At 48.4% G+C, this 17,647-nt stretch overlaps 1 protein-coding gene across 1 annotated transcript; it reads right to left on the bottom strand.

The window, feature by feature from the left end:
* Nucleotides 1-213: 213 nt before the first annotated feature.
* ush1ga (Usher syndrome 1Ga (autosomal recessive)) lies at nt 214-16,032 on the bottom strand. Its single transcript, XM_078401849.1, has 3 exons — nt 15,813-16,032; nt 2,830-4,319; nt 214-2,032 (listed from the first exon to the last, which is right to left on the bottom strand). The coding sequence occupies exons 1-2, from the start codon at nt 15,953-15,955 to the stop codon at nt 3,077-3,079; spliced, it is 1,386 nt and encodes a 461-aa protein (XP_078257975.1). The 5' UTR covers nt 15,956-16,032; the 3' UTR covers nt 214-2,032; nt 2,830-3,076.
* Nucleotides 16,033-17,647: the final 1,615 nt, after the last annotated feature.

The raw sequence follows: 17,647 nt of genomic DNA on the forward strand, positions 1-17,647 counted from the left end.
TACGACAGGGATTGGTACTGTCACCATAACAACCTCTTCTACATTGAAGATTTGGATATGAATGAAGGAGGTATGATTATGTCTAATGATGATGACAATCATTGTGTTGATAGTAAAGTATAAAATGATATTGATTAAGTGCTAAGATGGTCAAGTTTATTGTCATATGGACAAGTACAAAGAGATATGGGTACAATTAAAAACGTGCTTACAGCAGCATCACAGGCACGTAGACTTGGACAATAGTCAAAAACAAATGATACATTCTACAAGACAGTGAACTGACACGCTGTACAAACAAATGGTCAGAGCAATGGCAGGCAGAGTTTAATCGTGATAAGGAGGTGATTCACTTTGGCAGGTTCAATTCGGGTATAATGAATAACAGGGCCCCAGGGAGGCCATGCTGTACATAACCAAGTCTGGGTCAGAGACTGAAGAAGGATCCTGACCCAAAACATCACTTGTCCATTCCCTCTCCAGGTGCTGCCTTACCTGCTGAGTTCCTCCCACATTTTGTTTTGCCGTACAAATCCTGCAGGTGGCAGCACATGTACGTGAAGTGGTGAGAAAGCGATTGGGATTCTCACCTTCATCTGCTTCAACATCTCGGGTTGATGTGCTGGCGATAGGCGGAGACATTGCCCATCTCCCCAGCTCAGTGAAGGGCATCTCATCTCAGTACTCACCATCAACAAGAGGTCGAGGGAAGACCAGCAGGCAGCAAGTGTCAATCCTTCCCTCCCCTTCCTTCCTCTACACCCATCCTACCTTACACCTTATCTCCTACTCCCCTCTCTTTACAAAGTGAAGCTGCTGTGAGCTAGGCAGGGTCCTGGGCAAGAGTAAAGTTCCAATCTGAACCTCAGGTGAGAATCTGCACCTGCAACATTCCTGTTTCTGAATACGCTCAATAATCTGTGTCAGAGCAGCTGCCACAGGTGAGGTCATTTACAGGGCTTGTCCTATTGTGAGAAAGATGGAACAATCTCCCACTCATTCATGGGAGCCTTTTGATTTCAATTTTACTTGCGTGAACAATGTCCCCAAACATTGGAGCAGCGGATAAACTGGGCGAGACATGGCCCGCATCAACTGCCACGGAGGTGTGTCAGGGAAACAGGTAGTCACGTGGAAAGCATTGGCACAGATTGGGCAACAGGACAGGGCTGCTCCAGAACAGTCCCAGGGAGAGACTCCAGGGGAGACGGGCTGTGCTGTTGACTCGGAAATAGAAGTTGGGACTGGGAGACCAGTCAGCACACACTAACCCCTTTGAGTGGCAGAGGAGAGGTTGGAAGTCAGGGAGGGGGATCGGAGAGTCATGGAGAGGGATGTGGAGTGGATCAGGGAGGGGGGATCAGGAGGTGGCCAGATGGTCGGGATCCGGAAGGAAGGTTTGGGAGGTCAGGGGGAAGGGTCGCGGAGTTGTGGGGAATATAGAAACATAGAAAATAGGTGCAGGAGTAGGCCATTCGGCCCGGCACTGCCATTCAATATGATCATGGCTGAGTTTGGGGACTGATTTGTGATGGACTGGCTCATAGGTACCCGATCCTTGATCTTCAATTTGGTGCCTATGCCTAGGACCACAACCATCCCTCCCTTCCTGATGTTAGTGTTCTGCTTTATTTTGTAAACCAGGAATTCAGACCTTGGACATGAAGGTGAACATTTTTTCAGGTATGTTTTTATAGATGGCAGAGGAACGGCAGGTTGACAGGTCACTTCTTCCCTGAGCTTCTAAAAAAATGGGTCTGTTTGTATAAAGACCAGCAGTTAAGGGGCTGAAGGTGGTTGCTCTCTGGCTTATCTGCAAAGACCCCGGTATTATGTGCCTGCTTTCTTGTTCCTTTCTTGTGGGAGGCCAGAAGAACAGCAGGCCCAGTGATCAGGCAGGGGTTGAGAAGGGTCAGGAGAGGACTCAAAGGTTGGTTGAAAGCTGCATGGCTCCTCCACGGTCAGGCTGCATACCCATTGGATGACCAATCTTCGTGGTCACTGGTGGACGGAGAGGCCGTTGGAGGGTGACCTGCAGGAGAGAAGTGAGAAGCTTCACTGAAGGTGAACCAGTGGAGAGCAACATCACAGCGCTGCCGAGAGAAGGAGGGCAGGAGAGGGTTTGAGAGAAAGGGAAGAGGGAGGGCTAGAAGGGGAATGGGGTGGGGAAAGAGAGGGAAGATGGAGGGGCAAGTGTGTGGATAGCGGGGGAGAGGGGATGGAAGGGGGAGATGAGATGGGGGGCGGGAGAGAGAGGGGAGGGAAGGGAATTGACCATAATGCGGATGTACAAGCCCCCGGAAGTTGGCCTCAGTAGATAGCAACAACACCAAACATCAGCGCTCGCTCACACCACCGGCCACACAGACCAAGCCCTGCACCACACACCCTCTGTGTACCCCCTCCCACACCTGTGACGCCCGGTCCTGAAATCCTCCCCCACACCCACAGCGTGCCCGTTCTGTACCGCTCCCCCACACACTGTGCCCTGTTCTGTATCCATGCCACACACCAGACCACAGGCCGAGCCCAGTCTCACACACACAGTTCTCCATCTCACCAACACTGTACCAAGTCACCGCCAGGACCCACCTCACACAGTCACGGAACAGTTCACACTGTCTCACACGGGACCCTTCCCTGCAGTGCACCATTTCACTCCACACCAAGCTCCGTCCCATCCAACATCCAGCCACCTTGCACAATGTGCCATTTCCAAAAGATGCTGACCCACCCCTCAACTCATACATGACAGCGTTTAACACTCCAGTCGCCTCAGATTATGCACCCGTTGAACTGCCCCCCATTCTCAGCGAGAGGGAAAGTTACCATCAAATAGCGGGTCCGTCCGGGTGACCTGCGGTGCCACACGAAGGTAGAAGCATCGCGTGTGGAGGCCCTTCCTGCAGTCTCCTGTCCTGCAGCTGCTGTCACCGCGGCGCTGCCCCGGGTGGCGGCGATGGTGCCGGGGCTCTCGGTGGGGATGTGCCAGCCGGCCTTTGGTGTCGTTGTTCTCCATACCCCGGAGAGGTGGGCTCGCCGCCGGCTAGCGGAGGGTCCTCAGCCGCGGGCCGACTCACAGGTTCGTGTCCTCCAACCTGTCGGGCTGCCCCAGTGCCTGCTGCCTCCTCTGGACGCCATCCAGGATTTTCTTCCTGGGCCCCAAAGGAATTTTTATGCTTTTCAGATCTTCGTTGGAGCAAAGCGTGAGCGCTTCCAGGTCGATCTTTTCCTTTTTGAAGGTTGGCACGAACTCAAACATGCTGAGGGAGGCCAGGAAGGTGTCGAGGGGGCTGGTCTCTGGCTCAAAGTCGTCGTCTAGGCCCAGGTCGAGCTCCTCCCATGGCAACCCGTCCCGGGCCTGCTCCTGCAGGCTCTGTGCGCTGCCGATGCTGTCGTCCATGCTGATGGACCTCTGGAGCCGGCTGCGCAGCCTGACGTCCGAGCCCTTCAGTCCCACCTTATCCCCCGCCTCACCTCCATTGTGTCCCACCCCGAAGAGGCCGCCGCTGACATAGTTCCTGCGGAAGACCATGGTGCCCAGGCCGGGTCTGTTGAAGAGGGACTCGTGGCCCGAGTCGGTGCTGACTTCAGAGCAGGTGGTGTCGGCCTGCAGCCCCGGGTCGCTGGCGGCATGAGACATGGTGTCGCCCTCGGCCGCGAACATTTCCCGCACGTTGCAGCGCGGCCTCTCCCTGGCATGGCCGTCGCTCTCCTGCTTGACGAACATCACGTCGTTGCTGAGCTGCAGGCCGGAGAGCGAGCGGACGCTCTTGCGCCCATCCTCGTATATCTTGAAGCTCCCGTCCACCTGCTTCTTCCTCTCCAGCTTCTTCTGGATCTTGGTCTTGCCCTTGGTGGTGGCGTTGAGCGTGGCCTGGGAGTAGGGCAGGGCGGCCGCCATGGACAGGCGCTGCAGCTGGTGGGTCAGCGAGCTGCTGGCCGAGCTGCTGAAGCTCATGGTGTCCGACGAGTCCAGTTCCCTCTTGTACCTCTTCTCCATTCTCTGCTGGTGCCTCCTCTGCAGCTTGGCACACTCCTTGATGCGCTTCTCCGCGTCCCGGTAGGCCCTTTGCTTCAGCTTGCTCACCAGCTTGGGGTTGAGGACGCTCTGCTTTGCAGCGATGGAGTCCAGATAGCGGATGCACTCCATGTGGTTCTTCATGGCCGCCATGTCGAGTGGGGTGTGGTAGTCATTGTCCAGACACCAGATGTTTGCCCCAAAAGACACCAGAAAGGAGAGGATGTCGAGGTGGCCGTTGGCAGCTGCCAGGTGAAGAGGAGCATTCCCCCAAATGTCACACTTGTCAGGATCACCCCTAGAATGGCAGAAGACACAACATTACACAAATACGTTACGAGACTTGACAAAAGACAACAAAAACCTTGCCGGAACTGTGATTTAACAGATCCAGAGAAAATATTGATAAAACATTTGCATTGGAGAGATCAATGGGACCCAGAGATGCAACATAGAACTGGAACATAGACACAAAGTGTTGGAGTAACTCAGCAGGTCAAGCAGCATCTCTGGAGAACAAGGATGGATGGCGTTCCGGCAGGACAATACAGGAACAGTGCTGATATATTCCAGGGTTATCCTCGGCTTCTGAAGGTTGTCATCTTCCAAGAATCTGCAGATTCTGAAATGGTTTCCGCTGACAAGCAAGTTTAACCCCAGGGCACAAGGAAAAGTGGGAGGAACGGCATGGAACAGAGAATAGCCAGGCATTAGTGGGAGGAAAAATGCTGGCAGGTATTGTTAAAGACAGCAGATTTGTCTAAAGCTGAAGCAAAGGGATGTGGAAGGGTTGAAGGGAATCTGATGAGGATTCATTTCACCCAGAGGGTGATTGGAATCTGGAACACACTGCCTGAGGGGGTGGAGGAGGCAGAGACCCTCACAACATCCACGTCTCTGACAAACACTTGAATGGCCAAGCCCCAGAAGACCATGGATCAGATGTTGGTCAATGGATCAACACAAATTATGGTCAGCATGGGTGTGGTGGGCCAAAATGTTAGTTTCTGTGCTGTGTTACCACAGTAATTGGACACTTAGAAAATGATAAAAAGGATTCGGCAGAGTCAACGTGGCCGAGGTGGGAGTTTTTCTGTGGTCAGCGGGATTAGAGGAATCAGTGGCTACAGGAATCTAAACACTTGAAGACCATCAATGTGGCACACAAGGGTTCACTAAACAAACTTGGAGCACTTGGGCTTCTGGAGTGTACATTCTCATCCAAATCGTTGATATGATTGACAAAAAAAAACAATGAGCCCAGCACCGAACCCTGAGACCCAACACTGACACAGGCCAGCAGTCTAATAAACAACCTTCCACCACTGCTCTCTGCTTCCTACCATGAAGTCAATTCTGTATCCAGTTAGCCACCTCTCCCTGAATCCCATGTGATCTCACCTTCCAGGACAGCCTACCATGCGGTACATTGCAGATACATTACCATCTGGCGACGCTGTATACGGTCTCAGTACCACTGATAAACACTTGTACTGTATCTGAGATGCTTATCTAATACTATCTAAGTGCTTATGTATAGTGATACTTGTACTGAACTATACAATAATGAATTTCACTGTACCTCGGTACATGTGGCAAATAAAGTACCATACCATTACCAGAGGCCTTGCTGAAGTCCATATAGACTAGGTCTGACCTAGCACACATCGACCTTCTTGATCACTTCTTCAAAAAAACTTAAATCCAATTTGTGACACACAATCTCCCACGCACAAAACCGTGCACACTATACGTGATCAACAAATGCAGAAGTCCATAAGTGATAGGCGCAGCATTAGGCCAATTGACCCATCAAGTCTACTCCGCCATTCAATCGTGGCTGATCTACCTTTCCCTCTCAATCCCATTCTCCTGACTTCTCCTCATAATCTCTGACACTCACTAATTACGAATCTATTAACCTCTGCCTTAAAAATATCCATTGACTTGGCCTCCACAGCCTTCTGAGGAGGCTGCCTCACTGTCCTTAATAATCTTGCTCATTGATTAGATCTCTTATTTATTCAAAAGAATATCAGCCCAGTTTATGCAACAGCCCATCCTAATAATTTAACATCATTTCGGTGAGTGTGTATTGCACCGAGTTGGTGCCTGAACCGAGCAGTGGTCCCAATGGAATTCAACCAGAGCTGTGCACTGGTGCGAATCTCTCTCCCACCCCCTCTTTTATGAAAGGCATCCCATTAATTTTTCCGATTGCATTTGTTACCCGTCCAGCAGTGACACAAGTGAATGAACCGTTACTCCAAGTTCTAATTTCAGCTCCTAAGCAGGAAATGTAGTCTTTTCAATATGATCCGCTTTTGAATTTGAAGTAAAGTGGGCTGGGATACGGGTTGTCTTATATCAGACAATAACCGACGGGCAGAAGATAGACACAAAAAGCTGGAGTAACTCAGCGGGACAGGCAGCATCTCTGTCGAGAAGGAATGGGTGACGTTTCGGGTCGAGACCCTCCTTTAGACCCGAAACGTCACCCATTCCTTCTCTCCAGAGATGCTGCCTGTCCCGCTGAGTTACTCCAGCTTTTTGTGTCTATCTTCGGTTTAAACCAGCATCTGCAGTTTCTTCTTACACAAGTAACCTATGGGCAGCTGTGAAATGGAATGGTGTAATAAGGGTAGGATCAGGGCAGACTCTCGATAGAAAATAAACACATGACGTACTGGAGCTAATACATATGATGAATGGGCTGGGCATTTATGGGACACGCGGGTTTAGAATGATTGAGTGTCTAAAAGGCTGTGTGCGTAATTGGAGAGGCTTCGGTCACGGTTTACTGGACCAAGGTTATATAATGGAATGTACAATCAGCTGTGATCCCAGTTATTTTAGCACGGTATTTCTGAAACCAGGCGGTCATGGATGTTTCCTTTAATGTCTGAATCTTTCCCATGGTCTCAAGCCCACAGATAAGTAGGCATCAAAGAAATGTAACAAAAATAGGCGTATCATAGTGGGGATTTCAGTTTCCTAAATATTAACCGTGATTACCTTTGTGTCAAAGGCTCCGTGGGATGGGGGGGGGAGGGTTAGATTTTGAGCTGTATCTCCTGGGGAAAGTGACCAAAGTATTTTAGAGACAATGACCATATCTCTGTGCATGTCAAAGTGACAGCGATTATCAAAAAGGATTGGCAAGGTGTAAAATTGCAAGTAAGTCTACACCTGCACACAGGGGAGCATTCAAATGAGAAATAACACCAACGTGTTCCTGTCAGAGGCAAAGCCAGGGGTAACAGGTAAAGGAAACCCTGGATGTGGTGGGCTATTGAAGGTTCGCTAATGATTCCAAAGGAAGCATGTGACGGGAAGAGGGAGCAAATGATGGGGCTGGCCTTCAAGAATGTAAAAACAGTAGGGGAGCTCTTTAAAAGGAAATTATGAAGGCTAATATGGTTTTCAAAGATCACATGGTCACAAGATACCATTGGATTCCGGCCTTCATTAGTCAGGCAACAAATAATGCAGGGAGGTTATGCCCCCTCTGTCAAGAATCTCGGTCACACATAGGAAGAATACAATAGTGTTGGAGGGGGTGCAGAGGAGTTTTACTGGATGTTGCCTGGGACAGAGTGTTTCAGTTATGAAGAGTGACTGGAGGCTGGGTCTGTTCTCCCTGGAGCAGAGGAGGTTAAGAGGGAACATGACAGGTGTGTAATATTATAGATAGGATAGATTGCAGGAAACTTTACCCCATGATCAGGATAGATAAAACTAGAGTGGACATAGGTTTAGGGTTGGGGGGGGTAAGGGATATCGGGGGAGATGAAATTCTGAGGCTCCAGAAGGTGCTGGTCAGGCCACATTTAGAATATTGTGAGCAATTTTGGGCACCATATCGGAGGAAGGATGTGCTGGCTCTGGAGAGGATCCTGAGGAGGTTCACAAGAACGATCCCAGGAATGAGTAGGTTAACATATGATGAGCGTTTGACGGCACTGGGCCTGTACTCGCTGGAGTTTAGAAGAGTGAGGGGAGACCTCATTGAAAAGATTAGTGAAAGGCATGAACAGAGTGGATATGGAAAGGATGTTTCCACTAGTGGGAGAGTCTAGAACTGGAGGTCATAGCCTTAGAATTAAAGGACATTCTTTTAGGAAGGAGATGAGGAGAAATTTATTTAGTCAGAGGGCGATAAATCTGTGGAATTCTTTGCCACAGAAGGCTGTGGAGGCCAAGTCAGTGGATATTTTTAAGGCAGAGTTAGATAGATTCTTGATTAGTACTGGTGTCAGAGGTTATGAGGAGAAGGCAGGAGATGGGGTTAGGAGGGAGAGATAGATCAGCCATGATTGAATGGGGGAATAGACTTGATGGGCCGACTGGCCTAACTCTGCTCCTATCTCATGATACGAGGAGGAACGTTCTTCACCCAGAATGGTGAGTAACTGGAATGCGCTGCTTGTGTGTGAATGATGGAATTGGGTCGCTGACAGTGCTGAGGTTGTCTCTCAATGAATACTTGAATTACCTGCACATTGAGGACAATGGATCGAGTGCTGGGAGATGGGATTAATATGGAAGAGAGCCCTCTGATCAGTGTGGATGAGATGGGCCAAATGGCTGGTTCCATGCTGTATGATTCTATGACTATGACTTCACAAATTCGACTAATAACTTTTTATTTCATACAAAACCACCACCACCTGGGAACAGTTAAATTCTATATCAAGTTAGAAAACAAATAGGAATTCTAGTTTTCAACATTTTCTCAATCTTAATATTCTGTGAACATATTCTCTAAATCCCTCCGCTATTCCCAGCAATGCTCTTATTTCGGTTATCAAAGAGCATCAAAATGCTCCCACAGTGGGATTTCTGTGTGAAAATTGGCTCTCATAAGTCCCACCTTCTTTCAGCAACAACCACTCACTGAATGTATTTTTAGCAACACTTCACGTTCTAATTTACTTTTACACTTATCAGTCTGGTAGATGTCCGAAATAGAAAACCTTCCCCCTCTTCAAGCACGTTGGGAATTTTGTCTCTAAATGAATAATTTATCTCGTGCAGTAATTCATTCTTCATTAGTTCATTAATTATTTAGCCTAAACATTGGGTCTTTTTCCTGATCGACCTGCAATGTGACGAATGCAACACAGGGCGGTACTGGTCAGAGATGTGAGTCACTGCCAGCAGGCCCAAGCCCAGCTGCTCCGCATCTCAGGTTTACCAAAATGAATCAGAGTGTAGGTTACAATAATCATCATTTATTGGCAATAAACAGCTTGCAAGGAATCAGATTACAGCACAATGTAACTTGAACAAATGCAAAGTTTTACCACATGACCACAAATATAAGTGCATCTATCTCCTGGGTCCAATAAGCACCGCGGGGCTCTCAAACGTGAAGGTTTTTTAATTATCCAATGGCTCAGCAGCCATGGAGTCACACAGATCAGTAACGAGTCCATTGGCCCAACTTGTCCATATTGAACAGCTTGCCAACCTGAGTTATCACATTTGGCCCATATCCCTCTGACCTTTCCTATCGATGTGCCTGACCAAATGTCTTCTGAACATTATAATTGTACCCTCCCCTACTTCATCCTCTTGCAACTTATTCCATATGCCTACCACCCTATGTGTAAAAAAAAAGTGCCCTCAGGTCCCTTTTAAATCTTTCCCCTCTCACTTTAAACGTATGCCCTCCAGCTTTAGGCTCCCCTACCCTATGGAAATGATCGTGGCTTATCGATGCCCCAGATGATTTTATACATCTCTATAATGTCATCACTCAGCCTCCTATGTTCCAGGGAATAAGCCACAGTCTCACCTTAAGTCGTCCAGTCCCAGTAATATTCCTGTGGATCATTTCTGCATCCTCTCCTGCTTAATGATATCCTTTCTATAGCTTAGCAACCCAGAACTGCACACGACACCTCCAAGTGAGGTCTCACCAACGGCTCGTACATTTGTAATAAGACGTCCCAACTCTTGTACTCAATGCCCTGACCGGTGAAGGCAAGCATATCAAATGCTTTCTTCTCCACCCTGTCTACTTGTATCGCCACTTTCAGGGAACTATACACTTGTACCCCTGGGTTTCTCTTGCTCTACAACAGTCTCCCTAGTCCTGCCATTTACTGTACAATGATCAGTGGATCCAGGGATTGCCTAATGTAGGCATTATCCCCGGGAATAATAGTAATGAAGCGATCGCTGCTAGAAATCTAATACACACATTCGGAATAGAGTTTCAAACAGCCAAAAGCTCTGCAAGGAATCCTGCCCTGAGCAGTAAACACGATGTAATCCATTCTCCGACAGGTATGCAGACACTCCTTCCAAATGCCCAGCAGGAGCAGCCACACATGAATCCTCAGCCCCTCTACAGCACAGGGGTTTCCACTGCTGTGTTCCTCGCTGATGTGACCTTATTCCACTTGAAGACCAAATCTTGATTTTCAACATGCGCAGGGGTCAGGACTGTCCACGATCCGGCTTCTCCAGTCAGGGCTCACACAATGCCCCCTGCAAGCCCCATTCAGATGACTGGATGAGAGGCCACTAACAAGGGGCACACTGGCACGGCAGGGAATTACTGGACTGATAATGCAGGGCTTCAGATAACAATCCAAATCCTACCACTACCCCGTGGTTTTTAAGTACCAGAACAACATCCCAGTGTCGGTCTTTAGAAATCCCAATGATTCAGCATCTTACTCACCATGAAATATTTCACACACTCCATGTAAACTTACTGGGCCCCATTCCCACCAAACTCACCCAAATCTCATTTCCCACCGGGGCCCATTTCTCACACTCTTTAAACTTACTGTAGAACAGTACAGCACAGGAACAGGCCTTTCTGCCCACCATCTCTGTGCTGAGCATGATGTCCTTCAAAACTAACCCCCTCTGCCCGCACAGGATCCATGTTCCCCCATCCCCTGCTTATTCATGTGTCTGTCTGAAAGTCTCAGAAATGTCATTATCGTGTCTGCCTCCACCACCCATCTCTGGAAGATGGTTGTGGTTGTTGGAGGCCAATCATCCCGGTCCCAGGACATCAGTGCAGGAGTTCCTAAGGGCAGTGTCCTGTGTCCAGCGTCCAGCCATCTTCAGCTGTTTTATCAATGACCTTCCACCATCGTATCTCAGGAGAGAATAAGGGTCTCGTCCCGAAACGTCACCCATCCCTACTCTCCTGAGATGCTGCCTGACCTGCTGAGTTACTCCAGCATTTTGTGAATAAATACTTTCGATTTGTACCAGCATCTGCAGTTATTGTCTTATACTACCTGTTGCACCACTGCGATTTCTCTTCAAGGTATGTCCACTTTGAAGAAGTTCTCCTCCTCTCTTCGACGAGAGTTTAGCAACATGCTCTCTCGCTGCTCCCCCTCTATCTTCCTGTCTCCACCTATATCCTTCCTTTGTCCCGCCCCCCTGACATCAGTCTGAAGAAGGGTCTCGACCCGAAACGTCACCCATTCCTTCTCTCCTGAGATGGTGCCTGACCTGCTGAGTTACTCCAGCATTTTGTGAATAAATACCTTCGATTTGTACCAGCATCTGCAGTTATTGTCTTATATAATTCCACCATCGTATGGTCAGAAATAGGGATGTAGGCTGATAGTTGCAATGTGTTCACTTCCATTTATAATGGAGCAGCCTGTGCAACATTCCGACAAAGTCTAAGTGAACCCGTGACATTCATGCCATGTGAATACCAGGCAATGATCAGTTACAACACCAGCAGGTCCAACCACCTACCCTTGTTATTTAACAGCAAAATCATCACTGAGAAACCCACCATCAACATTTTCAGGGTTAACATTGACCACAAACTTAACCTGACCGGCCCAACAAACACACTGGCTTCAAGAGCAGGTCAGTGACTGGTTGCAAAGACTGGGATTTAAATATTCATTGATACTTTTTGAATAAACGTACAAAATGGAAAAGATTGGGGACGTCGTGAGAATGAAGAATAAGGTGGAGGCAAACAGGCTTGGCTCAGAAGGGGAATTGTATTCATGCTCCTCGAACTTTGGGAGATGCCGACTTGGACGGATAATCAGACTGATGGTGCGGAGTGACCGGGGAGGCTCAGGTAATGACTGCTGCTGCGAGATTGACCAGATTGTAATGGATGTAGAGCCTTCAATAGCAGCAAATATGCAAAGATGGATATCTGAATGAAGATTTGAAGAGATAATATTGAATAGAAAGGAGAACAGCAAGTGGAAATGGATCAGTTGATGGAAGGCCATGATCTGTCCTCCAGTAGCAATCAGCGTGTGGTATTGTTCCCTGGTGATTGCCGCTGTGTGTGGGACTGTTCTCCAGTGATTGGTGTGTGTGTGTGAGACTGTTCCCCGTGAGAGTGGGTATATGAGGGACTTATCACAGCAAGGGTGGGTGTGCTTGTTGTGTGTGTCTATCTGCCTGTGCCCTCGCGTCTGCCTGTGCCCTCGTCTGCCTGTGCCCTCGTCTGCCTGTGCCCTCGTCTGCCTGTGCGCGCGTCTGTCTGTATGTCTGTTTTCCCAATGAGGGTCACTGTGTGTTGTGCTGTTCCCCAGTGATGGTGGGTGTATGAGGGACTTATCTCAGCAAAGGTGGGTGTGCATATGACCTGTCTCCCCGTGAGGGTGGGTGTGTGCGGGACTGCTCCCCAGTGATGGCCAGTGGTTGTGCAACTTTCATCAGTCGGAGTTATTGTTACTGACACTGTACCCCACTGGGAGTGACTGTGTACTGAACAGCAGCCTGGTGAAAGGCAGCTCTACTAAATGTAGAACAAAGGAATTTTTAATCGTTAAAATCACATTTGGTTCAAAATAGCAACAAATTGATTGTTGGAGGTAAGTGTTTCTGTAGGAATCTCTCAGTCACCTTCATCCCAGCCTCCTTACTCCTGTTACTTTAGCTTGAGACTAAGTGCATTGGCTGATCTACCGTTACTGTGTCTGTGACCTTTGAGTCTTTCTCTCTTATTAATGCCTGACTACACTCAGCATGTTAAACCTTGCAGTTAGTTTTATTAGCACATCGACTTCAAGCTGTCCCCAAAAGGTCACTCATTTGAAGAACGAGCAACTGCAATGTCCTAATTGATTCAAACCCGACTTGCGAAGAATCTCCTTCCTTAAAGCAATCTGGATTTAGAACATAGAACAGTACAACACAGGAATAGTCTCTTCGACGCAATACATCTATGCTGAACATGATGGGAATTTAAACTAATCTCTGCCTGCACGTGATCCATATGCCTCCATGCCTACATATTTATGTGCCTAACCGAACGCCTCTTAAGCACCAGTTATAAATCTTCTACCTCCACCAATGGTAACACGCTCCAGACACCCACCACTCCGTGTGTAATAAAACTTGCCCTGTAAATCTTCGTTAAACTTCCCCCCTCTCACCTTAGAGCAACGCCCTAAAGTCTTTGACATTTCCACTCTGCGAAAAGGATTCCCACTCTCGATCCAATCTATGCTTCTCATAATTTTATAAACTTCTACCAGGTCATCCCTCAACCTCCAGTGCTCCATAGAAAACAATCCAAGTCTGTCCAACCTCTCCTTATAGCTAACACCCACAAATCCAGGCAGCATCCTGATAAACCTCTTCTGCATCCTCTCCAAAGCATCCACATCCATCCTGTAATATGACAATCAGAGCTGAATGCAACACTCTAAATTCAGCCCAACCAAAGTCATATAAAGCAGCATCATGACTTCCTGACTTTTAATCTTAATGCCCCATCCGATTATAGGCAAACAAACCATATGCCTTCTTTACCACTATCTACATTTGTTGCCACTCTCAAGAAGCTATGGACTTGGACACCAAGATCCCTCTGTACACCAATGTTATTCAGGGTCTTGCCATAAACTGGATACTTTCTCCTTACATTTGACCTTCCAAAGTGCAATAACTCACACTTCTCGTATTAAACTCCATCTGCCATTTCTCTGCCCATATCTGTATCCGATCTATATCTTTCTGTTTTCTTTGACAGCCTTCTTCATTTTCCACAACTCCACCACTTTTTGTGTCATCTGCAAAACGTACTTACCAACCCATCGACATTTTCGTCCAAGGCAGCCATTATATATATCCCAAACAACAGAGATCCCAGCACTGATCCCTGAGGAACACCACTGGTCAGAGACTTCCTTCCAGCATTACCTTCTGTCTTCTATGGGTAAACCAGATAGGAATTTAAACTACAAAGTCATGGATTCCATTCATTTTAATCTTTTGGATCAGTGTACCATGAAGGACCTTCTCAAATCCCTTACTAAAATCCATGGAGACAATATCCAGTACCCACCCCTCATCAATCACCTTCATTAGCACCTCAAAGAACTTAATACAATTTGTAAAACATGACCTGCCCCAGAAAAACCACACTGACTACGCCTAATTAGTCCGTTCTCTTTCAAATGTGAAAATATCATAATCCTAAGAATTCCCAATAGAATTTTGTACTGCTGATGCAAGGCTCATCGGATTACAATGTCCTGCGTTGTCTCTATTTAAACAAGGGCACAATATTGGATGGGGTAGGAAGTCCTACGACACCTTGACTGTCGCGAGAGAGGATAGAAAGATCTTCATCAAGGCTCCAGCAATGTCTTTGCTTGTCTTTCTCAATAATCTGGGATAGATCCCATCAGGTCCTGGAGAATCCGCCTTAATGCTCTTCAAGAGACCCAACACCACCAACAACTTGATTTTCAAAATACCCCAGACTATTAGTGTACCCCACACTATCCTCCACGCCCTTCTCCAAATTCAAAGTACCTTGCTTACATCCTCTGCCTCCACATATAATCCCCTCTATTCTTGAGTAGTCCTACCCTGCTGATCAACAGAACTAATAGTAGTGCTACCGTTCTGGCTGCTGCTGCATTTTGCCCCTGAGAAGCATCTGGCATAACTTTTTCCAATACAGGTTTGAGAGCGAGGGAGCCACGGAAGACTCCTGCACCGCCTGCGTTTAAAGGCAGTTTCCCGGTTCTACTCTTATTTCAACAGCGTCTGTGAAGCTCACACAGCGTCAGCCGCCATCGATCCAGTAAATGGGTACATTGGGCAGAAAGGATGTACAGCTTTGATTAATCCAGCCATGGTGTCAATGGTAACCACCACCATGCATTCAGCCAGCACCATGAGTACACTGATTGATCAGCCTGAGAGATGGATTCAGGATATCTTTATTTGTCATCCAAACAAAAAAAAGTCTTTTGGACGAGATTTCGTCACCCACAGTCCAACAATAAGAGCAATAAAATAAGCAAATTACACAACCCCAACCAACACAAAACACACCAAAAAAAGAAACATCCATCACAGTGAGTCTCCTCCAGTCACCTCCTCACTGTGATGGAAGGCCAGAATGTATTTTCTCTTCCCCTGCCGTCTTCTCCCGCGGCACTGAACATCCAACCAAGCCGACTGAGGTGGTGGCCCCCTTCCCTCCACTCCAACATGCATACCTCCGCAGAAACAAGAAACAGAAGATGCTGGTTTTGTAAATAAAGATACAACGTGCTGGAGTAACTCAGCGATGCATGTTCTCCAATTGTGCGACCAGACCCGCTGAGTTAGTCCAGCACTGGGTCCTTTTTGTGCATACACCTGCCTTCACCTCACCACCGTGGTGGGGGAGGGAGAGACTGGGGGGGGGGGGTGCAGAGAGAGTGGGTATGGGATCTGCTGGGATATTAGCCTTCACCCTCCCCCTTCTCCCCCCTACCCCTTGCCCTGTCCATGCCCCCCTTTTCCTACCCCATTCCCTGCCCCGTACCCTCTGCTGACGATCAGCCGCAGCGCCTCCAGGTTTCCGTGGTGCGCCGCCCACAAGGCGGGGGTCATGCCGTCCTCATCGGCCGCGTTTAGCTGCCGCCGGGTGGCTTCCCCGAGCGCGTCCATGCGCAGCCCGCCGTTCATGGCCGGCTATCCGCCTCGGCATCCGCCTCCGTCCGGGGCCAGAGCGGAGCGGAGCGGAGCGGAGCGGCTCCCAACGCGGTGCCCGGCGGCTCCCAGAGCGCAGAGCCTCCCACACAGCGCCGGCTCCGCCCCACGACCCGCCCCACGACCCGCCCCACGATCCGCCCCCCCGGCGCTCCCTCCGCCCACCCCCCGGCGCTCCCTCCCCCCCCCCCCCCCCGGCGCTCCGTCCCCCCACCCCCGGCGCTCCCTCCGCCCACGATCCGCTCTCTGCAAATTCAAAACTGCTCGAAGCCAACATTTATTGTTGCCCCGTTAATTTGTTCAATAACTTTGCACGGGAGCAAATGTGCACAGGAGCCAAGAATGTCCCCCCCATGGCGATGCGCCGCAACTTTGTTGAACTATTTGACACCTGATTAAAAGTCTTCAACTCGTCTGTGTGGATTAACATTATTACCATCGCCCGCTCTATCACTCCATTAAGGGCTGATGGCATGCATGATTATTGAGGAGCGTTCCTCTGTACCCCATCACTAGTTACCCCGCAACTAACATATTTAATAGGGAGCTGAGGGGCAAGTTGTTCACAGAGGGTGTTGGGTATATGTAAAGAGCTGCCGGAAGAGCGAGGAGAAACAGATACAATAACAACATTTAAAAGACACTTGGGCAGGTATATGGATAGGAGAAGTTTAGAGCGATGCGGGGCAAACGCAGGCAAATGGGACTTTATTAGATGGGACATCTTGGTTGTCTTGGATGAGTTGGACGGAAAGGTCTGTTTCAATAGACAATAGGTGCAGGAGGAGGCCATTCGGCCCTTCGAGCCAGCACCGTCATTCAATGTGATAATTCTCAATCAGTACCCCGTTCCTGCCTTCTCCCCATACCCCCTGACTCCGCTATCCTTAAGAGCTCTATCCAGCTCTCTCGCTGTATGACTCTATATCCGGACATATACAAAACAGATTAAATTCCAGATTCAACTAATATACTTCCCTCAGCATAAACTGGTGTGACTCCAACCGTGACTACATCTCAGTTCACAGGAACCCTGGACTGCAAGGGCTATTTGAGAAGATGAAAAGTCAATGCTTGAAACAACATCGGAGAAGTTGCACACAATGTTTTTTCCAAAGATAAATTTTATTCAGAATAAAAAACAAATACAAAGCATATTTTTCATACATTTTTTCAATGTCTATACATTTACTAGTGTCACGCTCAATGGCCTTATTGTCAACTCCCTTACCACTCCTGTGGCTTCCTGGAGTGATCAACCATCCCTTGTTTGAGGTGTGTTCCCACCAGACTCTGCTCTTCAATGTCCAGTAGTGGAAGGGCCCTGGACTGTGGTCCTCCACACAGCCTCCAAGAGCCTTGGCATTGGCTGCACCAAGCTTCAGTGTGTCCTCAGCGTGCAGTCTGGAATGGGCCAGCCGGCAACATTCCCTGATGGACATCCCGTTGTGCTGGGAGACCAATAGGTTTTGGGCAGATCAAAGAACATCTTTCATTGAGTTGGTAATCTTCTAGCAGCACGTAATGTCCATCTCTCAACAGCCCATAAATCAGAAAGTCCATTGTTACGGAGTTGTTTGGAATAAACCATGACAAGGACCCTTGTATCATTCTCCAGACCATCTCTGGAAATCCACACTGTGTAGAGGTGGGCAACTATCTCCTCTC

The sequence above is a fragment of the Rhinoraja longicauda genome, chromosome 6, assembly GCF_053455715.1.
Source record: "Rhinoraja longicauda isolate Sanriku21f chromosome 6, sRhiLon1.1, whole genome shotgun sequence".
In the NCBI taxonomy this organism is placed as follows: Eukaryota; Metazoa; Chordata; class Chondrichthyes; order Rajiformes; family Arhynchobatidae; genus Rhinoraja; species Rhinoraja longicauda.

Bases quoted from the DNA above. Each gene is read 5' to 3' on its own strand.
- ush1ga (XM_078401849.1), bottom strand. From the start codon at position 15,955: ATGAACGGCGGGCTGCGCATGGACGCGCTCGGGGAAGCCACCCGGCGG. The intron at 4,320-15,812 runs GTACGGGGCAGG...CTGCCATTCTAG, and splicing joins CGGCTGATCGTCAGCAGAGG to GGGTGATCCTGACAAGTGTG.